Source organism: Cervus canadensis, chromosome 22, assembly GCF_019320065.1.
Source record: "Cervus canadensis isolate Bull #8, Minnesota chromosome 22, ASM1932006v1, whole genome shotgun sequence".
In the NCBI taxonomy this organism is placed as follows: Eukaryota; Metazoa; Chordata; class Mammalia; order Artiodactyla; family Cervidae; genus Cervus; species Cervus canadensis.
The window spans coordinates 58,192,624-58,216,546 of NC_057407.1; the positions used below are offsets into that span (position 1 = coordinate 58,192,624).

The window sequence follows — 23,923 nt, forward strand, 5'->3', positions numbered from 1 at the left end:
CAACAGAATCTAAAGTAAAAGCATATTAACAATAATAACCTTATGGAGTATTTCAAGGACTCCATAAAGCAGCACTCAGCAGACACTAGAAGTAACATTTAACTTATTTTGAGAAAAAGTACAGAAGGGGAGCAACAGATTATAGAGTTTATGGAGCATGATACTGTTAATCCTAGGCACCTTTAAAAAGCCATTTCAAAGATGAGATATTTGGTGGAAGAAAACGAACACGCATTTCAGAGTCAGAAGTAACCAGGGGCTGGAAACCCACCCAGCTGTGTGACCCCAAGCAGGCTGCCTCATGCTTCTGCTTCTCTCCCGAGGCATGCTGAACACAACACCTACAGCACCACAGGCCGGCCAGAGGCATCCCTGAGATGGCAGGGGGAAGCCACCAGCCCGTGGCGGATGCCCAGGGACCACAGGTTCCCACCCTTTCGGGGTGTTAAGAGAATAGAAGAGCGAGTCATCTCTATGAGAGAGAATTATACCAACTGTGTAGCCAAAAGGAACAAATACAGCAAAAGCAAAAAGTGACCATTTAGAATGTGGTGACGAAAAGTCTAAAACACAGAAATGAGCTGCCATCCACGAGAAGAGGTAGCTTCTGATGTCCAGGCCTGCAGATAGCCCAGAGAACAAAACAGAAACTCACATCGAGAATTTCCTTGTTGGCTTTTGGAGATGTGGCTTCTCTTAACTCCTTGATAGCTACAGGAATTTTAACCTTCTCGCCTTCTGGGATCCAGAGTCCCTGTAACAGAAAGAGGAGAAGTCATTGGCTGGCAGCGTCACACACGTAAGATGTGGCTCCTGGCCTGGCTGGGTGTCATTAGTGGCCATACCCCAAAGGGTGAGGAGGCACAGCTCTGCACCCAAGGCCACCCAGGCTGGGAGTCAGGACAGCTCAGCAGCTCTTTAGCTGTCGTGTCCCAGCAATCAGAGTAGTTAGATAAAACCCTTCAGCTAGTGTAAGTTATAGAGTCAGTGTGAGTCATTTTGTACAGAATTCTGAGATAGTGGGTCCAGGCCTAACTGAAATCAGACTAAGCAAAGAGGGCATAGAAAAAATAAATGAAGAGGAAGCTGTTTTGAGTTGGGCTTTATTCGGATGCTGCCCTGAGGGGACCAGGCCACACTTTTTCAGATTGACTTATGCTACCCATCCTCTAAAAACTCACCCTGTCCTCCATGAAATCATCTGTGCCCAAGTGGACCATTTCCTTGTCACTCTGATTATAAAAGATCTCCTCTAGACAACCTAAGAAAAATACTGGAATTTCCTAAACCCCCACTGACACAAAGAGCACTCCACTGTGATGAGGACCACAGCAGAGGACGGGGCCCCCCAGACCCGAGTCCAGGAGCTTCAGGCTCACCTTGTACACGGTGCCGAATGCTCCTGAGCCCAACACCTTGATCTTTTTGAATTCTGTTTCCTTTAAGATCCTCAAGAGAGCTTGGTTGGGAGCTTCTCCGCTGGGCGTCAGAGGCTCCACGAGCTGTGAGAGACAAGGGGAAGAGCTGATGCCTGCCTGTCTGGCCCAAGGACAGGGTGGCAGCTCCTGATGCCATGTGGCAGGAGGCGTGTTCATGCTCTGGCCCAGAGAACTTGCCCTGGTCACTCCCCAGACGGGGACACCTGTTCCAGGGAACCTGCGGAGAGACAGTGAAAGAAGCGGGACTGACAACTCCCACGTCCTCCCAAGCAGGTGACCTTGAACAGAACAGCTCCTGGGCAATAAGTGCCCAGGCTAGGAAAGCTTGGGGGGAGGGCAAGCTTGTGTGGTGGTCATTGCAGCATGCACAGCCATGCTGCTGAAGTTGCCGTGGGTCCCTCCTCCTGGGGGCTCTGGCTTTGACATAGAGATGGACACGGATACCACCTGAAGACCTTTTCCTGAAATCATGGTGTCACAGACATGGCTCAAAAAAGAGCAGTCACTAGTGGGAACCGCGGCATTTTACAAAGCGACACCTCCTGCGCTCACAGCAGCTCACGGGCCTCTGCGCACCGGCGTCCCCCTCGCCGACCGCAGAGCTGAGCCAGCCGGGCGGCGGGCAGCACAGCTGGGTAACGGCCAGCAGGACTTACCCTGGAAACAGCTGCATGTCACTGAAGACAAGCACCAACGTGTGTACGCACTTGCTTACAACTGGACATTCAGAGACTCCCCTGGCTTTCTCATTACAGTAAGTAAAGCACAGGCATGCCGCCTCAGCTCCGAGACACCGCCTGGGGTCGCCCCGCTCACCTCTCGCTCCTGCAGCAGCCGGCGCAGAGTGCGCTTGCGCACGATGTGGCGCCTGCGCATGAAGAGGCCGACGCTCAGGGCCAGCAGCAGCGCCAGCAGCAGGCCGCCCACGATGCCCGTGGCGATGGACGGGATCTTGGGCCTGGAACAAGGCGGACACACACGGGGGCTGGTTTGTCACGTTGGCATTCGCTATATTCCCCATGTGTGTGGATGCCATGGCATCGTGTAGAACTGTCTCAGTGCAATAGCGCACAGCTTGTCGAGGAGAAAGAGAGGCAGAGTAATATTCCCAGGGCAGGTTTTCAACTTCCTTCAGTACAATAGCCTCCTCACCCCACCTTTTGGGATTTTTAAACTGGGTATCATTTGGACTTCTTGCTATGACGAGTATGTTGTCGTCTGTTGATTAAGGGAACATAACTCAAAAAATAGCTCAGAGTCAGTCATGCCTTCCACACCAATTTGTGTCTCTCTCCTGGGTGCCTCCACTCGTTAGAAGCACACCCTCCCCATGTGATGTCTGCTGACCAGGCTGGACGGAGGGACCCTTTCAAAACTGTGGAGACTGCTTGAGGGATCCCGGACTTGTAACATGGGGTGAGAAGCATGTGAAGTGCTGTATGGATGTGTGGAGGGGAAGGCCGGGACGGAGAGCAGAGCTGTCATAGATAAGTGATGTCATTCTGCAGTCCGCCCCCCACCCCGCCTCTCCCACCAGGGAACACCCAAAACTCAGTGGGGAAAGAGCGGTCTGAGTGAGTAGATCCTGAATTTAGAGTCTTTATAAAGCTACTGTTTTTCAAGTACCTGTGCCATCTGAGCTTCTGGCAAACTTTGTATTTTCAGGCAATTAATGAATATCGAAGAATAACTAGTAGCACAATTTACACACACAAAATGTGCCAGCATTCTTACAGATTTCTCCTAAGTGTCAAATGTACTTTATGTGAACAGTACTTAGAACACCTTCTTCTTAGCACATACAAAAGTCATGTCTTGAGTTATACTATTCTCCTAATTAATGTAGTTTGAATTAATGGGTTTTTACTATTTTGAAGGGGACATTGAAAGGTAAAAGGAATAATTTGTACAGAGTATATGTTCCATGGATAGTAAGGGTAACTGAGTGAAAAGACAAGGACAAATTGAAAGAATGAATATAACAAAGGTCATTGATTGGTTTCAGGGTGGGGATATGATGGAAAACCTCATTGCTAAGATACTGACTGCAGCATGAAGAGAGGATGAAGCTTGCTGGTGTCCTCACGGCTCAAGTGAAGAGGGGCATAAAAGGCAACCTTTGTCTTTGAGAAACTTCCCTATTTGTCTTTAATGTTTCACTTATAGTAGAAGGGATTGGTTATCTTGGCTAATTCTTGGGCAAGAGACTGAGCTGACTGACGCTGAGGAAAGTTGTTGAGGGGAGGAGTTTTGTAAACATTAGTAGAGATGGCAGAGGTGCCTGGATATTTGGCTAGTGTTTGGGGGTATCTGGTGGGTGTCTTGTTTATAATTCTGATTCCATGACAGATATTATTAATTGATAATATCATTCTTCCCTGATGAGTCTGAATAGAAAGTCTCAATTCTGCTTTTCTCTGGGTAGCATTTCAGGCAATGATGGCAAACAGATTACAACTGAAATGCTGAAGGAAGTCATGTGTTTAGAAAAGGAAGTAAGGGGAGAAATCCCCACAGTTGGAGCTCTGTCATCAAACCCCCACAAGCTGAGGGTCAACTGGGTCAGCAAGGAAAGAGAAGAGAAGCTGGAAGAGAAGCATCATCCAATAATACTGTGACCCATGGAGCAATGACGGGTTGTATAGATAGAGAAGGACCAGGTGGTGAGGCTGGCTCTATGTGGAAGAGGCCTGGCACTGATGCCCTGTGTCACTCTCTCATCCCTGGGACACAGCCAGTAAAGCAGACAGGGTGGGTTCTGCTAGGAATGCCCAGTTTGGCCCAGGGAGAAGTGAGAACCTGCCAGGGCAGAGGGGAGTCGGAGAAAGCATTGAGAGAGAGAAAGCATCACCCTTGCCCACAGAACTATTGGCTGTTTCTGGTCAGGTCATCAAACACAAAGTGTCACACTTACCCATCTGCTGCACAGCCTTTGAGACCTGGCCCTGTACAGCTGTAGGAATTGAAAGAGAAAGACACATTTCAATTATTTTGTCATTTTTTTCTTGGAGAGTTTTTATTAAATCATAAGGTGACGTGTGTCAAATTACTTTTAAATCATTAGAATCAAAATGTGGAAGCAACCTAGATGCCCATCAGCAGATGAATGGATAAGGAAGCTGTGGTACGTATACACCATGGAATATTACTCAGCCGTTAAAAAGAATTCATTTGAATCAGTTCTAATGAGATGGATGAAACTGGAGCCCATTATACAGAGTGAAGTAAGCCAGAAAGATAAAGAACATTACAGCATACTAACACATATATATGGAATTTAGAAAGATGGTAACGATAACCCTATATGCAAAACAGAAAAAGAGACATAGAAGTACAGAACAGACTTTTGAACTCTGTGGGAGGTGAGGGTGAGATGTTTCGAAAGAACAGCATGTATATTATCTATGGTGAAGCAGATCACCAGCCCAGGTGGGATGCATGAGACAAGTGCTCGGGCCTGGTGCACTGGGAAGACCCAGAGGAATCGGGTGGAGAGGGAGGTGGGAGGGGGGATCGGGATGGGGAATGCGTGTAACTCTATGGCTGATTCATATCAATGTATGACAAAACGCCAAAAAAAAAAAAAGAAGAAATGTTGAGGAATCAACAGACCAAAATAAATAAATAAATTGTATGAGTTCTTTATAAAAAAAAAAAAAAAGAATCAAAATGTGTCTTAATATTGCTTAATCATTTGTTTATCATGCATTTATTCATTTGTTCATTCACTCAGCAAGTAGTTTTGAGTGTCCAGTTTGTGATAAGGATTGAACAGAGTAGGCAGCTTCTGGTCTTTGTTATTGAAATGTTTTCATGTCTTACTTTTGACAGAGGTTCAGATGCCTTACAGCTGGCTCTAGAACATCCATGTGGGCAGGAGGTGGAGGGAGCTGAGATCAGAATCATTTCCTGGGCCACACTGATTAAGGTGGGGGCAGACAAGTGACAATGTGCATCTTGGGGCAGGGAAATGGGGATAATGTCAGACCCGGAAAGCCAGAAACTGGCTTCACCCACTTCCACACAATTAAGATGTTGTACATGAAGCATAAATAGCATTTGTCTTAACGTGTCCCCTCAGCAGCTGGGTTCCCATTCTGGGGGGCACCACCATCTGCTATTCTGATTATAGGATGATGGATGAAAAGGCAGGATAAGTTTGTCTTGAAGTACAGCAATATTTGTCAATGCGAGACTGAATATTCAATAGCAAGATTGAGTATTCCAGTTCGATGGAAAAGACTGACATTCTTGGCTGGGGGAAAGATGAAGAAGCCCTGTTCAGGTATGTGAAGAGGATTTGTGCTTGTTTGATGCACACTGCCATATGGTTCTATTCATTTTCTATCTCATTCAAAGGGCTCTCATCTCTGAACTGTACTCCTCTTGAGGGTCTAAGACCTCTTTTCCATGGTGTCAGACAATGTAGTTTTGGCCCTGCAAGCTTACGAACTTTCCTCCCTACACCAGACACAGGCTTCTCCTTTTCTCATAATCTGTTATCTCCCAGGAAAACCATAATCGTCAAAGACAAAAAAATATCTGCTAATGGATGAACAGTATGAAAAGGCAAAAAGATATGACACTGAAGGATGAACGCCCCAGGTCAGCAGGTGCCCATCACTGCTACTGGAGAAGAGTGGAGAAATAATACCAGAAAGAATGAACAGACGGAACCAAAGCAAAACAACAACAACAACAAAAACAAACAAAAACAGAACACCCAGTTGTGGATGTGACTGGTGAAGGAAGTAAAGTCTGATGCTGTAAAGAGCAATATTGCACAGGAACCTGGAATGTCAGGTCCATGACTAAAGGTAAATTGAAAGTGGTCAAATAGGAGATGGCGAGAGTGAACATCGACATTTTAGGAATCAGTGAACTAAAATGGACTGGAATGGGTGAATTTAACTCAGATGACCATTATATCTACTACTGTGGGAAAGAATCCCTTAGAAGAAATGGAGTAGCCCTCCCAGTCAACAAGAGAGTCAAAAATGCAGTACTTGGATGTAATCTCAAAAATGACAGAATGATTTCTGTTCATTTCCAAGGCAAACCATTCAATGACATAGTAATCCAAGTCTATGGCCCAACCAGTAATGCTGAAGAAGCTGAAGCTGAATGGCTCTATGAAGACCTATAAGACCTTCTAGAACTAACACCCCAAAAAGATGTCCTCTTTATTATAGGGGACTGGAATGAAAATGTAGGAAGTCAAGAGATACCTGGAGTAACAGGCAAGTTTGGTCTTGGAGTAAAAAATGAAGCAGGGAAAAACTAACAGAGTTTTGCCAAGAGAATGCACTGGTCAGAGCAAGGACTCTCCCAAGAGCACATGAGACTAGACTCTACACATGGACATCACCAGATGGTCAATACCAATATCACACTGATTATATTCTTTGCAGCCAAAGATGGAGAAGCTCTTTACAGTCAGCAAAAACAAGACTGGGAGCTGACTGTGGCTCAGATCATGAACTCTTGATTGCTAAATTCAGACTTAAATTGAAGAAAGTAGGGAAAACCACTAGACCATTCAGGTATGACCTAAACCAAATCCCTAATGATTACACAGTGGAAGCGACAAATAGATTCAAGGAATTAGATCTGATAGACAAGAGTGCCTGAAGAACTATGGACAGAGGTTCGTGACAGTGAATAGGAGGCAGAGATCAAGACCATCCCCAAGAAAAAGAAATGCAGCAAGGCAAAGTGGTTGCCTGAGGAGGCCTTAGAGAATAGCTAGAAAAGAAGAGAAGTGAAAGGCAAAGGAGAAAACGAAAGATATACCCATCTGAATGCAGAGTTCCAAAGAATAGCAAGGAAAGATAAAAGCCTTCCTCAGTGATTAATGCAAAGAGACAGAGGAAAACAATAGAGTGGGAAAGACTAGAGATCTTTTCAAGAAAATTAGAGATACCAAGGGAACATTTCATGCGAAGATGGTCACAATAAAGGACAGAAATGGTATGGACCTAACAAAAGCAGAAGATATTACGAAGAGGTGGCAAGAATACATAGAACTATACAAGAAAGATCTTCATGAGCCAGATGACTTTGATGGTGTGATAACTCACCTAGACATCCTGTAATGCAAAGTCAAGTGGGCCTTAGGAAGGATCATTACAAACAAAGCTAGTGGAAGTGATGGAATTCCAGCTGAGCTATTTCAAATGCTCAAAGATGAGGCTGTTAAAGTGCTGCACTCAATATGCCAGCAAATCTGGAAAACTCACAGTGGCCACAGGAAAAAAAGGACAGTCTCCATTCCAGTTCCAAAGAAAGGCAATGGCAAAGAATGTTCTAAGTACCGCACAATTGCACTTGTCTCATCCACTAGCAAAATAATGCTCAAAATTCTCCAAGCCAGGCTTCAACATTACGTGAACTGTGAACTTCCAGATGTTCAAGCTGGATTTAGAAAAGGCAGAGGAACCAGAGATCAAATTGCCAACATCTACTGGATCATTGAAAAAGCAAGAGAGTTCCAGAAAAACATCTACTTCTGCTTTACTAACTATGCCAAAGCCTTTGACGGTGTGGATCAGTCACAGATCAACAAACTGGAAAACTCAAACAGATGGGAATACCAGACCACCTTACCTGCCTCCTGAGAGATCTGTATGCAGGTCAAGAAACAACAGTTAGAACTGGACATGGAACAACAGACTGACAGACTGGTTCCAAACGGGGAAGGGAGTACATCAAGGTTATATATTGTCAACCTGTTTATTTAACTTATATGCAGAATACATCATGCCAAATACCAGGTTGGATGAAGCACAAGCTGGAATCAAGATTTCCAGGAGAAATATCAAAAACCTCGTATACACAGATGACACCACCCTTATGGCAGAAAGCAAAGAAGAACTAAAAAGCCTCTTGATGAAAGTGAAAGAGGAGAGTGAAAAAGTTGGCTTAAAGCTCAACATTCAGAAAACTAAGATATGGCACCCAGTCGCATCTTCATGGCAGATAGATGGGAGAACAATGGAAACAGTGAAAGACTTTATTTTGTGGGGTTCTAAAATCACTGCAATGGTGACTGCAGCCATGAAATTAAAAGACGCTTGCCTCTTGGAAGAAAAGCTCTGACCAACCTAGACAGCGTATTAAAAAGCAGAGACATTACTTTGCCAACAAAGGTCTGTCTAGTCAAAGCTATGGTTTTTCCAGTGGTCATGTATGGATGTGAGAGTTGGACTATAAAGAAGCTGAGCACTGAAGAATTGATGCTTTTGAATGGTGGTGCTGGAGAAAACTCTTAAGAGTCCCTTGGACTGCAAGGAGATGAAACCAGTCCAGCCTATAGGAAATCAGTCCTGAATATTCATTTGAAGGACTGATGCTGAAGGTGAATCAACTCCACTACTTTGGCCACCTGATGTGAAGAACTGACTCATTGGAAAAGACCCTGATGCTGGGAAAGATTGAAGGCAGGAGGAGAAGGGGACGACAGAGGATGAGATGGTTGGATGGCATCACCGACTTGATGGACATGAGTTTGAGCAAGTATTAGGAGTTGGTGATGGACAGGGAAGCCTGGTGTGCTGCAGTCCATGGGGTTGCCAAGAGTTGGACATGACTGAGCGACTGAAGTGAACTGAATGGATGACCATTGGTAAAGTTAAACCCTACTTGAAATATCCCTCCTCATTAGTGTTTTTATATTTTCCCATTATGCCTGTCAGTCTCCAGAAAGTAACAAAATGGGAACTGTATGCAAAGTGGTGCAAACTGGAACTGCATACTTTGGACAAGAAGTGGGTTTCATGAAGCTTCTCAAAGTGTTGCCGGGAAACCTATGGGGTTTCTAGCAAGAAGTTATTGACAAGAGATACTCACAGTGAGAGCTCAGCCAGTTTACATTTGAAGAGATGATGGACGAGGGCAGTGACAGGACAGGTGTGGTAAGAGGGGATGATCTGAGTATCAGAGGATTAAGAAGTCCATGAGAAAGCTGATGGTCCCCTGCATAAGTCTACAGAAATGACTGTCGAATATCAGGCAAAAGATGCTGCATCATGCTATCATTTAATTTAGTTAGAAAAATTACTGCTTGTCTGTCTCCCATTTATTATTTTTTATTACATGTAATTAAAATTGGCAGAATTTTATACTATTTAGTTTTTTGGCATAAAATTTCAAAGAAACCTTTCCCTGATACCTTATTATAAAGTATGGTTCCATTCAACAGTGGACGGGCTTTATGTTTCCTGACCCATTCCCTGGGGTAACCAGCCCTGCCCTGTGGGAAGAGGATGGCTTCTTGAAGCAGGCATCCTCCCATAACCTGGGCTCTGGGACTGCAGGCTAACGACTCCAGAGCCTAAGTGTTCCTTTAACAATACAAATGGAAAAGCAGTGAGCTCGCTCTGAGACATCAATGAGACTATCGTTTGATGATGCTGTATACATCATAGATACACAATGAAAGATATGTTTTCTTATTTCCCCTTATCCTATCAACATTTCTCCATATTTAAAAAATTAAATCCATTTTTTATCAAGTAATTCTTTTGGATGAAGATACAGAGTAATAACAAGATTACATAAAACTACATGCTTTTCTATCAGTGATACATGTTCACAGACACATACATAAACACAATTATTTCCAAAAAGACAGAAAAAAATAGGAAAAATATATTTTAATGGGTAATATAATTCTATTTAAGAGACTCTGTTCCAAAATTCCTTATTATGGAGAAATATGAAAAAAATAGAGTGAAAAACTAGCAAACTATCATTTATATCATGCTTTGTAGAATTTGTAAATTACTCAATATAACAGCATGCTGATATACCCAAAGGGAAAAATCTTAAAATTGCTGCCAAGGAGGCGTCTGGTAAAATTCAAAATTCATTCTGGATTAAAAAAAAATAGTTCAAAAGTAGGAATAACTGTAGATAACTGTTTCTTTAACGAGATAGTAACTCACAGTAATAGCAAATAATGTTCTTAATGGTGATTTACTATAGCCATTCCCACAACTATCAGATATAAAACTCTGATATCCACTACCATTGTATTTGATATTATTCTAGAAATCCTGGCCTTTATAATATGATTTGAAACTTTTGGACAAGAGATGAAGATGTTCAATAAAGACCATCAATATGAGATGACTATACACCTCCACCAAAACAATCAAAAGCTATCTTATATATTAGAAGTAATAAATTAGAAGGTATACTCTAAGTAAGGTCCATTTCACAATAGCAAATGTAATACAAACAGAACATGAAAGAATAAAACTGTAAAACTTTACTGAAATATAAAAAAAGAATATCTGAATTTATGAAGAAATTATCATTTCCTGACTGGAAATACAAAATATTATAAAAATGTTAGCCCTAGTTAAATTGATGTACTGGTTTTAGTGGGGATGTTGGGTGTTAAACTTGGTAAGATACTGCAGGTCACTTGGAACACACCAATAGGCTAGACTAAGATTAGAGGGGGAAGACAATCACATGTAAACCACACAGGAGATGCCTAGGCTTCCTTCTTGTTGCTGGGATTACTCTTCAGTCACCCAGGACTAAAACTCCTGGACCACAGGGTCATGGAAAGATGGTGCCCTTCCATTTACCCCTGTAACAGCTGAAACTTAAGAAGGTTAAACAATGGAAATTGACCAGGATACAAGTCATTCCCAAATCACTTGTCTCCAGGCCCAGACTTCTCCATATTTGCTGTTGTTCAGTCGCTTAGTTGCCTCTGACTCTTTGTGACTCTATGGACTGCAGCACACCAGTCTCTGTCCTTCACTATCTCTTGGAGTTTGCTCAAACTTGGGGATGCCATCCAACCATCTCATCCTCTGTCACCCCCTTCTCCTCCTGCCCTCAATCTTCCCCAGCATCAGGGTCTTTTCCAATGGGTCGGCTCTTTGCAACTGGTGGCCAAAGTACTGGAGGTTCAGCTTCAGCAGCAGTCCTTTAGATGAATATTCAGGATTGATTTCCCTTAGGATTGACTGGTTTGATCTCTTTGCTGTCCAAGGGACTTTCAAGAGTCTTCTCCAACACCAGTGTTCAAAAGCATCAATTCTTCAGCACTCAGCTTTCTTTATGGTTCAACTCTCACATCTGTACCTGACTACAGGAATAACTATAGCTTTGACTATACAGACCTGTCAGCAAAGTGATCTCTGCTTTTTAATACACTGTCTAGGTTGGTCATAGCTTTTATTCCAAGGAGCAAGCATCTTTTAATTTCAGGGCTGCAGTCACCGTCTGCAGTGATTTTGGAGCCCAAGAAAATAAAATTTGTCACTCTTTCCATTTTTTCCCTATCTATTTGCCATGAAATGATGGGGCCAGATGCCATGATCTTCATTTTCTGAATGTTGAGTTTTAAGCCAACTTTTTCACTCTCCTCTTTCACTTTCATCAAGAGGCTCTTTAGTTCCTCTTCCCTTTCTGCCATTAGGGTGGTGTTATCTGTGTATCTGAGGTTATTGACATTTCTCCTGGCAATCTTGATTCCAGTGAGCTTCATCCAGCCTGGCATTTCACATGATGTTAAATAAGCATGCAAGTTAAATAAGCAGAGTGACAATATACAACCCTGATGGACTCCTTTTCCAATTTGAACCAGTTAATTGTTCCATGTCCAGTTCTAATTGTTGCTTCTTGACCTGCATACAGGTTTCTCAGGAAGTAGGTAAGGTGGTCTGGTATTCCCATCTGTTTAAGAATTTTCCACAGTTTGCTGTGATCCACACAGTTAAAGGCTTTAATGTAGTCAATGAAGCAGAAGTAGATATTTTTCTGGAATTCTCTTGCTTTTCTCTATGATTCAGTGGATGCTGGCAATTTGATCTCTGGTTCCTTTGCTTTTTAGCTTGTGCATCTGGGAGTTCTTGGTTCACGTACTTTTGAAGCCTTGCTTGAAAGATTTTGAGCATTACCTTGCTAGTATGTGAAATCAGTGCAGTTGTGCAGTGGTTTGCACATTCTTGGGCATTGTTTTTCTTTGGAAAAACAACTGGAAAACTGACTTTTTCCAGTCCTGTGGCCACTGCTGAGTTTTCCAGATTTGCTGGCATATTGAGTGCAGCACTTTAACAGCATCATCTTTTAGGATCTGAAATAGCTTAGCTGAAATTCCATCACCTCCACAGCTTTGTCTGTAGTGAGGCTTCCTGAGGCCCTCTTGACTTCAGACACCAGGATGTCTGGCTCTAGGTGAGTGATCACACCATCGTGGTTATCTGGGTCATTAAGACCTTTTTTGTACATACAAATACAGTTAAAATATTAGGACATATTTGGAAAATTTTCAAGACTCTTGATTTTTGGAAGTCTATTTGGAAGGTTCTGCATCCCTTCAGAACACTAATCATTATCACAATCACAATTACCACCATCACTACCACCAACAGTGCTTACGAACATCATAACCATCACCATGGTTATTACCATGTCATCAACAGCCCCACGCCACCTTTTGTGCAATCCTTGATTGAGCATGCATGTGTTCCAGGCACCATTTAAGTACATTACGTGTATTAATCAAGGTCACAGAAATCCTGTGAGCAATGCAGTAGTATTAACCTAATTTACAGATGAGAAAAGTGAGGTACAGACAGGTTAATACACTTTCGGAAGGCTACACAGCTAGTAAGAGATTGCTCTGGAGAAGAGTAATGGTTCTTAATAAGGTTGAGGACTGAGAGATAGAAGGGAATATGAAATATATATGAGAACTCAACTTTTCCCACTGATTTCTAGAAGTAGTCTAGTTTCATTGCCAAATTTATTATTTTAGTAAACAAGATACAAATGTTCAGACTGCTTCAGCTAATTGTAGTCAAAATAGTTTTAATCTACCTATTAGCAACTTAGCAATCAACTAGGTAAAAGAAAAAGCTTCTTTAAGGAACATTCTAGGCAATTTTCAGTTCAGTTCAGTTCAGTCGCTCAGTCATGTCTGACTCTTTGTGACCCCATGAATCACAGCACGCCAGGCCTCCCTGTCCATCACCAGCTCCCGGAGTTTACTCAAACTCATATCCATCGAGTCGGTGATGCCATCCAGCCATCTCATCCTCTGTCGTCCCCTTCTCCTCCTGCTCCCAGTCCCTCCCAGCATCAGGGTCTTTTCCAATGAGTCAACTCTTCACATGAGGTAGCCAAAGTACTGGAGTTTCAGCTTCAACATCAGTCCTTCCAGTGAACACCCAGGACTGATCTACTTTAGGATGGACTGGATGGATCTCCTTGCAGTCCGAGGGACTCTCAAGAGTCTTCTCCAACACCACAGTTCAAAAGCATCAATTCTTCGGTGCTCAGCTTTCTTCACAGTCCAACTCTCACATGCATACATGACTACTGGAAAAACCATAGCCTTGACTAGATGGACCTTTGTTGGTAAAGTAATGTCTCTACTTTTTAATATGCTATCTAGGCAATGTTATCTTCCATTAATTGTAGAACAACAAGGATTCCCACAGGAATCCCAGTCATCTGGAAAGATGTGTAGAAACCTTTGAGGATAGGGTAGGACCTCCGCCTTCATCCCACCTGTCCCTTACTCTTGTTTGGACTTGTTGGCACGGCAGAACAGAGCCCTGGCATGGTACACACCTGGAGACGCTGAGAGGCTTTCTGGTGAGCACTGTTACCTCCCATGAGCGTTTTACCGCCTCTGCCGTGGCTGTAGGGTGAGAACACTTGGAGGAACTGACTCTAATACAAACCTCTGTACTTTACTGCCTGGGCAGTTTGGAAAAAGTTTTCAGCTTATGAGTCTGCATTTTCTCTTGCAGACCCAGAGTTCCCTGACTCACCCATAGGTGCAGTTGGGGTGGCAGAGGTGACACACATGACTGGCATCTGCAAATTTCCAGATCAGGGTGCCGTTCTCTCCCGCGACTCCAGCAGGGCAGGTCTTGACGCAGTGAGGGCCGTCAATGTAGTGGGCACATTTCACACAGTTGCCTGGTCCCTGCACCGAGGCGGAAAAACCATTTCATAAATCAAATATTTATTTATGTGTCTTTCAGAATGAAGTAGCTTTTTACTTAAAATATATATCACAAAAAAAAAAATCAAGCAATGTAGAAATTCTTCAAGTGGCTGAATTCTCTGACTGTGTCTTGCCTGATGTGACCACTGTTAACAGTTGAGAATAAAGCCTTCCTGACTTTAAATGTGTATTGTATATGAAAACATAAAGAAACTGAACTGTGTCTTTTACGGGATTGTACTTAATACCTTGTGTGCATCTTTCCTTGTTAAAACACTGATTGGTCTGCATGTGTATTTACATCCTTATCATTCAGATGGGCTTCCTTGTGAGTCATGCTTGAAGTTGAGGGGCTTCTGTGGGAAGCTGTGCTTGCCAAGGCAAAGCTAAGCAAACCACACCTGCGTTTCCCCAGTGTTGAGAAGGTGGCAAGTGTAAACACAGTGGCTGCATAAATTAACTGTGCTATGCTAAATTTGGTTCTGTTTGTCAGACTTGTCAATATATTAGGGCTGCTTGGGTTGCATCCACACACTTCACAAGGGCTGAAGTAAGGTGGGTAGGGAAGGGTCTGCCTGTTGGCTAAGCACCCTTACGTCTCAAAGACTGAGTGTTCCCAGAGCGAGAACAATCAGATGACTAAGTCAACCAATATCACCAATTATTGTATTTCACTGACGAAAAGTTAACCCAACACTAACCTAAAAACCAGTGGTTTACTTTGTAACCACTTATTTTGGCAGCTTGTACCTCAAAACCTTATCATCATCTGTCTGATTCAGAGAACTTCTGAACAACATTTTCCGTCAGTAGATTTAGATGAGACTGTTGAAGCTCAAATCCAAACAGAGCTCCTCATACAGGTAATAGTGAGAATTAACAACATGAACACATTGGTGTGAGAGGGATCTTCATTCTCACTTACACTCTCTAAAATATTATTACTGAATGTAATCTAGATATGAAACTGAATTTTGAAAATTTTTTCTATGTGATTAAAAAAACCTCCTTCGAATAACTATGAACTAATGTGAAGTAAGAATGTGGTAACGTTTGGTTAAGATGATAAAGCAATGGTGGCAGATGTCAGGAACAGTGAAGGCTGGCTGTCAGTGTACCCTGTATGCCCTGATCTGTGGTCTGAGACCAGGTGTCACCATGTGCATCTGGGGGTTGGACAGAGAAGATGAATGCTGAGCCAGGCAGGCCACATGCCGACTTCCCCTCAGTCACAGCCCCTGACGGCTGTGAGACGGGGCGGGACGGGACGGGCTGGATGTGGGGAGTGGGCGGGATGGTGGTGGGTCATCCTTGCGCATCTCCAGCTTATGCGTGGGGATAACATCAAACGTGCTCCTTACGCGTCCAGTGCAGGTCACATTCATGGCCTGGGGCAGGCATTCTGGATGGCACTGCACGCACTCGGAATTCTCCACGAACTCCCTGGGCTCTCTGACAGGAGGAAGACAGGAAACTGGTCAGCGCCATCCCTACAGAGCCTGCTTCCAAATGCTGTCTGGGTTCACCTGTCTGAAGGGTCAGGTGACACCAATCACCTCTCTTAGAAAGACAAAACAATTTTATGTAAAAGTCAAACGTCTGGGAAACTAGGACTATACTGTAATATAATAAACTGATTCTGTCCACTGAATCTTTAGTCATCTTTTCCTAGAACAAAGCAGAAGCTTCATTTATAATCAAAACAGCTTCTCTACATTTTTTCTACAGGCACAGTCTCTGAATATTAGATAAGCCAACACATGGGAGAAAAGAAGAAAATAGTCCTTAAGAGTTACCCCCTCCTATAGCAGATTCATGGATATTTAAGTTAAGTTGCAAAGAAATGGTAACTAGACCAATACCTAGGAAAGGGAAAGAGAGCTATTAAAGTTTCCTTAATGGTTATTACTAAAAACAGTAAGAATGGAACACAGGTATGAAATATTTTATTGGACTATTTTAACCGTTCCTCAAAAATGGATAGATTGGGACTTCCCTGGTGGTAAAGTGGAGAGAAATCTGCCTGCCAATGAAAGGGACGTGGGTTCCATCCCTATATCTGGGAAGAGTCCACATGCCACAGAGCAGCTGAGCCCATGAGCCACAACTATTGAGCCTGCATGCTGCAATGACTGAAGTTAGTGTACCTATAGCCTGTGCTCTGCAACAAGAAAAGCCACTGCAATGAAAAGCTGAGCAACACAACTAGACAGCAGTCCCCACTCTTTGCAACTAGAGAGAGCCCACAGTGAAGACCCAGTGCAATCAAGAATTCAATAAATAAATAAATAAATAACTACTTGAGGAGCTGATGTGTGATTGAAAAGCCATGGTAGATGTGGGCAGCTCTTAAAGACTACTGGTAGTTAACTAGGCAGTGAACAAGAAGTGTTCACACCCAAAGGTATGTTCCATGCGTCCTCTCAGGCAGTCAGCATCAATGAAACCGAACGAGCCACATGACTTTTCCCTGTGCTGTCTCTTGGGTCATCACACCCGCTATAGGGGCCAGCCTTGCAAACAGAGAAGGTGCTGCTGGACACCAGGATTCTCTAACGGGAAGACCCAGGCACCACTGCCAAGGCTATTTTAATTACCTTGCTGCTTCAAAGAGAAAAGTGTTGAAGCTGTTAGTCAGTTTGGTCCGACTCTTTGTGACCCCATGGACCGTAGCCTACCAGGCTCCTCTGTTCATGGGATTCTCCAGGCAAGAATACTGGAGTGGGTAACCATTCCCTTCTCCAGGGGATCTTCCTGACCCAGGGATTGAGCCTGGGTCTACCACACTGCAGGCAAATTCTTTACCACCTGAGCCACTGGGGAAGCCCGTTCAAAGAGAACTGAACACTGAAAACATGAGCTTAGCATCTGTCTGCGGCTGTAAGGATTGCACCAATATTTCTTACTTATTGAAACAATACTATTGCTTATGCAAATTACTCTGTTAGGTTAATGAGCCTATCAGCTAAAGGAGTCCTGTGGAATTGAATTCATCCTGCTTCTGAGTATTTCTGAGCTGAGCTGTAGTCCAAGCCCTGATAGTGAAACAGAAAGGAAAATTTCCTAGAGGTATCTGTAACTCCTATCTTCTTCTCTACCACAAAACCTCTCTTTTTCTTTATTTTTTAAAAATTGCCTCTTCCAGTTGCTATCCTTACATTTTGTTTTCCTATTAATTTATTTTAGTCACTATTTGTGATCATTCGAAACCTTACTCAATATCAAAATTCCCACAGAATCAACAGACTGTACTTTGTATTGACTGCAATAAATTCAACAGATGTTATACAAACTGTTTATCTCTTTGTCCATGGTTCTATTTAAAGTTATCTGCACTGTTCAGTGTGTCTTGACCATAAACAAAAATTTTAACCTGAAGCTGTGTTTTGAAGCAGCAGGAATGCTGTGCTACAAGGACAAGACTAATGGCCACGGTCTTGGTCATCTGAACCATGGAAACAGAACAAACCGTTCTGTTTGTCTTGGGAACTTTGTGCAGCTTAGAAAATTAAATTTCCAGATAAAGAGACTCTATAAATTGGGTTGGATTAAGTAATGAAAAATGTTTTTTCATTTCCTCTTGTGATTAACAATTGTCAACAGGGCTTCCCTGGTGGTCGAGTGGTTGAGAGCCTATCTTGCAATGCAGGGGATACCAGTTTGATCCCTGGTCTGGAAAGATCCCACATGCTGTGAAGCAGCTCAGCCTGTGTGCCAGAACGACTGAGCCAGAGCTCTGGAGCCTCTGCTCTGCAACAACAGATGCCCCCGTGAAGAGCAGCCCCTGCTTCTTGCAACCAGAGAAAGCCTGTGAGCAGCAAGGGAGACCCAGCACAACCGAAAACAACTAACTAACTAAATAAAACTACACACACACACACACACACAACTGTCAACAAACAAAAAGGAAAAGAAAATAAAGGAAAATAATCAGACTGATTAACTATACACCTATGAAACCATCCTAAGTCTTATTTTTTAATTAAAACAAAGGAATTAAAAAAAAAAAAAAAACAAGCCTCTTACCCCTCTAGAATGTTGCACTTTTCCACACACTCCTTGCCACGACTGAAGTTCTGACAGGACAAGCAGTATTTGGGTCCAGGTCCCCAGCAGCCCTCTGATGAGCACAGAGGGTGACAGATGTGGCCCGTGGCGCCTGAGAATACAGGGTGAGTCCCATGGTCAGACAAGGAACAGTGGCCACAAACATACGCCAGGGCCCCCGGGAGAAGTGGCACAAGGGCTTCCAGAGGCCCGCCACAAGTCCCCTTTGCCCTGCTGGGTGCCAAGCATATCTAGATGGAGCTCATCCGAGCTGCAGGAGCAGAAAGCGTGAGGGTCCTTGTCACGCGTGTGTGGGGTACAGAACCAGGGAGGCACCCAGAACTTCACCAATTCTTTTCATTGCACTATGGTGTGAGAATCATTATTGCCTCCATTTCATCGAGAGGAAGATAAAGCCCAAAGATTTACGTAACTGATGACTGTCTCAAAGCTAGGAAGGGCTCAAGCCGGGATGTGAACTTGGCTCTGCTTCTGCGGGTGGCCAGTATCTCAGCACAGGTGCGGGCACCACTTCAAAAGCTGACTATGGCTGTGAACTTGGATCTGGAAATGCCAGTGTAAAATGTTCAGCCCATTCCTCTGTGTGTGTGTGTGTGTGTGTGTGAATGTGTTTAGTCATTGGGGATGGAATGAGTAGGAAGGAACACACAGCTAAAATGCCATAATCAACACTAAATTTTGTTCTGTAAATTACCAATAACTGATGGCCTAGACTTCGAGGCAGATTTATCCTATGAGAATTATCTAGAAAAAAATCTGATGAACGTCACAACAGAATACACACATTTCCCTTAATTTGCTTTCTTAGTAACGTAAAAAATAATTTAAATGTTTGGGAGTAGCCTTTCAATATTTTAAATCAAAATAAATGACCTGTCAGAACCATCTCCACAATCACCCAAAGATATCACTCACTGCACTCTTGTTGACTCCTGTTTTTTGAAATTTTGGCATTCTGAGTTGAGGTCCCCAAAAGCTTCTTCCAGCGTATCGTGTCCGCATAGCACAGGTTTTGATTTCCTGAAATTATCACATCGCCATCGCTTATCTCCTTGAGGGAGCGTAACCCCAAGGATGTTATACTCAGGCCGACGACCGCAAGAGAGAACTGGCCACTACGTTGAAGAGAAAACAAATAATATTGTGAAAAATTGTGACAGCACAGTATCAACAAAAACGCTTTTCCTGTACCACTTTCGATTTACTACTGCCTTGCAGTTGGTAGTCATGTAAGTCATGTTATGGAAGGTCTGTACTGCAACTTTGGAAAATTGCAAGTGTTTTTAAAGTTCCTCCAGGGAAAAGTGAGTTCCCTGTTCCTTTAATATCTCTAACTCCAGTGGCAGACTAGGGGTTGAATAATTTATTAATGTCATTATTTTATTTACTGCATTTTAACTTTGCTTGGCAACTGAGAATATGTTAGCCTTTTAAATATCCAAATATACTTCAAAAATCATAGATTCAGCTTTCCATCCATCCACCTACCCATCCATCCATCTATTCATCCATTTATTGAACAAATATCTGAGGTAATATGTGACTAATTTTATTCTAACTCTAGGTTAAGTGGGTGCTTCTTGCTGTCAAAAAGCCCTTTGTCTACTGATGATACAATCATTGTTAACGTAGAACCATGAGGGTGGTGATGAGGGGACCACAGAGGCAAAGGGCAGGGGCACCTAAACAAGTCTGAGCAAGGGTCTCTGAAAGAGGTGGTGCGTGAGCAGCAGGGCCTCCAGAGCAGGAACTATGATATTTTCTTCACTACCCAACCCTGTGCCAGGTTCCTACGAGGTGACCAGGACGTGTTCATCACATGGCCAGATGGACAGTATTCCGACTGAAGGGAAGGAAGCCTTCCACCCAGAGGAGCACGTGACAGGCACTGAGAATCACGTGCTGCTGCTGGAGCAGAAATGTAGGACAGGGGTCTGCGAGGGGAGAAAGAGGCCGGAGCCTGGACCACTTTGGGCACCGCGTGGAGGAGGCTCTTGTTTGCAGTAACGGGAAGCCACAGGAAGGAGGTGTGTGTTGTGAGGAAGCTCACTAAACACCAAGGCGGGAAACAGACCAGCTGAGACAGCACTGGATAGGGAGGCTGATGATGAAGGCACGAGATGACAAAATGTAACTCCTCTTCCTCCTTGTTTCTCTTTCTCGGCCCCCTCTTTCCTCCCTGTGTCCCTCCACAGTCTGTGTGACTTCTGTAGGTGCACAGTGTGCCCCTGCTTTTAGGAATCCCTTCCCCTGGCCATGTGCTCAGGGGAGCCACGCCAGTGGGGACAAAGCTGAGGTCCTCGCTGCAGGGAGGTCTGACAGGGGTCACACTTCCCCAGGAGGAACTGTGTATCATTGGACTGCTCAGCAAGTGTTATAAATTTAAAAAAAAAAAAGTCAGTTTCATGTTTAAAACCCTAAAACTAAGCTGAGAGGTACATGCTAGTCACCCAAGAAAACTGACCGAAGTCTCTCATCTCTATATGAACTTTGGTCAAAAGAAGTATTCCTGAGAACTCAGGGCACAGGGCCTTTCTGGCAAGTGATATTAGCTGCATGTTTAGCATCAGAGATGCAAAGCTGGAATGGCTTTTGGAAAGGGTTGCTTATTTTACACGCACTGTATTCCGATTTTCTTTAATACTGCACAATATTATGTAGCCCTCTCAGGTGTCAATTATGGGGAACAGTTCTCAAAACCAGATGTTTTCCAAGGCAGGTTTGAACAAGAGAGTCCCAAACTTTGCCTCACCACAAAATTCATTATTACCCTTATTATGTTAAAGATGCTTGTGTGTGTGTGTATGTGTGCGTGCGTGCGTGCGTATGTGTGTGTGCTGGAGCTGGAAAAGGGGAAATCTTGAAAGACATGCTCAGTGCCCCTCAGGTCCCCTGAAATGAAGTGCTGATGAGGACTGGTGGCCTTAGGGCTATTCTTGCCAAAAGTACAAAACCTCAACCAGATCAGGTGAAAACACTGGCCATCCTACAAATGCCTGACCAGTACTTTTCAAAAGCCATGAAAGACAAGGAAGACAGAGGAACGATCATGGACAGCAGGGGACTAAGGAGACATGAGTGTGCCTTGCAGTGTGGGCTGACCAGAACACAAAAAGTGTTCGTGGAAAACTGGCGAGATCCGAGAAACTCTGCAGTTCAGTTACAGCCATGCTGATGACGCAGGGTGTCACCATCGGGGGACCCCGGTGAGGCTGTGTGGGGACTCTCTGTAGTGTCTCTGCAGCACATCAGTAGCTTTTACTTCAAAAGAAAAGACTCTACAAGTCTTTGGCTGGGGTCCACTTACTGCTGCTTCGTTCTGCCACGTATGATTTCCAGGTTCTCAAAAGCATCGAGGTCAGTCCTGTTTTCGGGCCAGGCCTGAATCAGCAAAAACCCTGTAAAGCAGAAGGAAAGTTCAGACACATACCACTTAGAAATTTCTATTTTGTATGAGACATTATTTGGAGAAGGAAATGGCAACCCATTCCAGTATTCTTGCCTGGAAAATCCCATGGACGGAGGACCCTGGCAGGCTACAGTCCATGGGGTCACAAAGAGTCGGATACAACCGAGCAACTAACACACTTAATGGTACAGACCTGTAATTTCTTTTACAGTTTTGAGAATGTCCAGCTCTTTCGGGTCCAGAGGAGCAGTATGTGTGAAGGAGTCACTGAAACAAGTAACAGGGCCGTCAGTAACAACCTGCCGTGAGCAAAGCAGAGCCTGTTTTTCTGTGGTATACCAGTAACTTGATCTTTACTTACCCCTTAAATGCTACTGGCAGGATATGAAGATCTCCACTGATGGATGTGCAGTTTCTGTAGTGTTTAATGTTTGTAGCATTTATGGAAAGTGTGCCTTTAAACTCACCGATTCCTATTCCGTTACAAACTGCAAAGAGAGGTGTTTATTCCATTCACAAGTGTTGAATCAGTAACAGCCGTGGTTCCTCAGGCTCCCTGCTTCCTCAGGGAGCAGGGAGAGAAGTGCAGACGTGGGAGCCATCACCCACGCAGCAAACACTGCAGGCTCGCCAGGGACCAGGGGCCAGAGCGGGGTGTGGGGTTGCAGCACAAGAGATGCCATGCCTGTCCTCACTGAACTTGCCTTCTCCTCCTCAATCCTCCCCACCTGGGCCACAGTCCAGCTGCCCCTGAGGCCTCTAGCTCCTCCTACACGACAGCTGCCCCCTGGGCTGTTGGTACTGCACGGGGATCACGCGTGTGCCCCCACTAAACCCTCAATGCCTCCCCTTGCCCTCATCTGGGCTGCAGCTTAGTCTTCTAATGGAAAGAAACAGTATGCATAAGTTTTTTAACTAGAAGAGCAAGATGCATCCATGGAAGAAAACCTTGAAAACACGGAACAAAGAGGAACAAAATGACTAGAAATGCTATTGTGTAACTTTGATATTTGAGAAAATTTCCTTCCAGTTATCCTCCATGGTTATGTCACACCACATATGTAGTTGTTTTTTTGTTTTGTTTTCACTTAGTATGCTGCGAACATTGTCCTATCAGTAAAACATTGTCCTATCAGTAAAACCATTCACAAGCATGGCATCACCGATATGACGGACGTGAGATTGAGTAGGCTCTGGAGTTGGTGATGGAGAGGGAGGCCTGGTGAGCTGTAGTCTGTGGGGTCCCAGAGAGCTGGACAAGACTGAGCGACTGAACTGAAATCATAAAGAATACTATAATAAGTCTTATCAGATAAACTGCTTTTCTTCCACAGGGCCTACTTAAGCCACATGCTTTGATCTCTGTCCTACTGTGATATCAGTCTCAGATGCCTTTTTCTGCACTCTGAGCTCATTTATTAATTTATATCCACTCCCTAATTTCTATCTTAAATGTCATCTCCCTCCGAAGTCCATTTATCCGTTGTGGCTCTACTTCTAGAATCCACAGTGCAATTTTTGGTATCTCTCTTTCAGACTTTATCTTACTTTGAAGAATAATGGAAGATCTTATTGTTCAGGGTGAGGTCCCCTCCCCTTCTCCAGGCCTCACCAGGGACATGGTTGTCCTGTTTCTCCTTCTTCTCCATTCTGTCTGGAGTCCTCACTGCTTGGGCTGCCACCTGGCCATGGGGCCCATCCCCCAGCCCCATGGAACCCCAGGCTTGCCCCGGAATGCATATACCTCGCTGTGGGTCTGGGAACGGGGTGGCGAGGCTTGCTTAGGATTCCAAGGCTCTGGCTGACAACAGAGTGAGGGGGCTTTAGCAAAACAAGCCCTGAGGCAGATGCCTGCTGGTGGGAACTTGCCTTTTAATTACAGGTTTGGAAGAGAATTCTACATGTTTGAGAGAATATTCATTCTCTCTCCGCTTAGGCCTGATGGTGATGGTGGGGTTACCTTAATTCCTAAATGTGGAGACAGACTGTAATTCACCTCTAGATCTAGCAGATCTGGAGGAGTTG

The 23,923-nt window shown here is 44.0% G+C and overlaps 1 protein-coding gene across 1 annotated transcript in view; it reads right to left on the bottom strand.

Moving 5' to 3' along the window:
* EGFR (epidermal growth factor receptor) overlaps window positions 1–23,923 on the bottom strand; it is a 225,344-nt gene that overhangs the window by 36,008 nt on the left and 165,413 nt on the right. The window contains exons 9-19 of the mRNA XM_043441805.1: window positions 22,260–22,386; window positions 22,092–22,165; window positions 21,797–21,887; window positions 19,405–19,604; window positions 18,448–18,580; window positions 15,783–15,873; window positions 14,243–14,400; window positions 4,354–4,392; window positions 2,256–2,397; window positions 1,380–1,502; window positions 656–754 (exon numbers count right to left, since the gene is read on the bottom strand). Of these exons, the coding sequence (XP_043297740.1) occupies window positions 656–754; window positions 1,380–1,502; window positions 2,256–2,397; window positions 4,354–4,392; window positions 14,243–14,400; window positions 15,783–15,873; window positions 18,448–18,580; window positions 19,405–19,604; window positions 21,797–21,887; window positions 22,092–22,165; window positions 22,260–22,386 (1,277 nt within the window). The remainder of the gene's footprint in view (window positions 1–655; window positions 755–1,379; window positions 1,503–2,255; window positions 2,398–4,353; window positions 4,393–14,242; window positions 14,401–15,782; window positions 15,874–18,447; window positions 18,581–19,404; window positions 19,605–21,796; window positions 21,888–22,091; window positions 22,166–22,259; window positions 22,387–23,923) is intronic.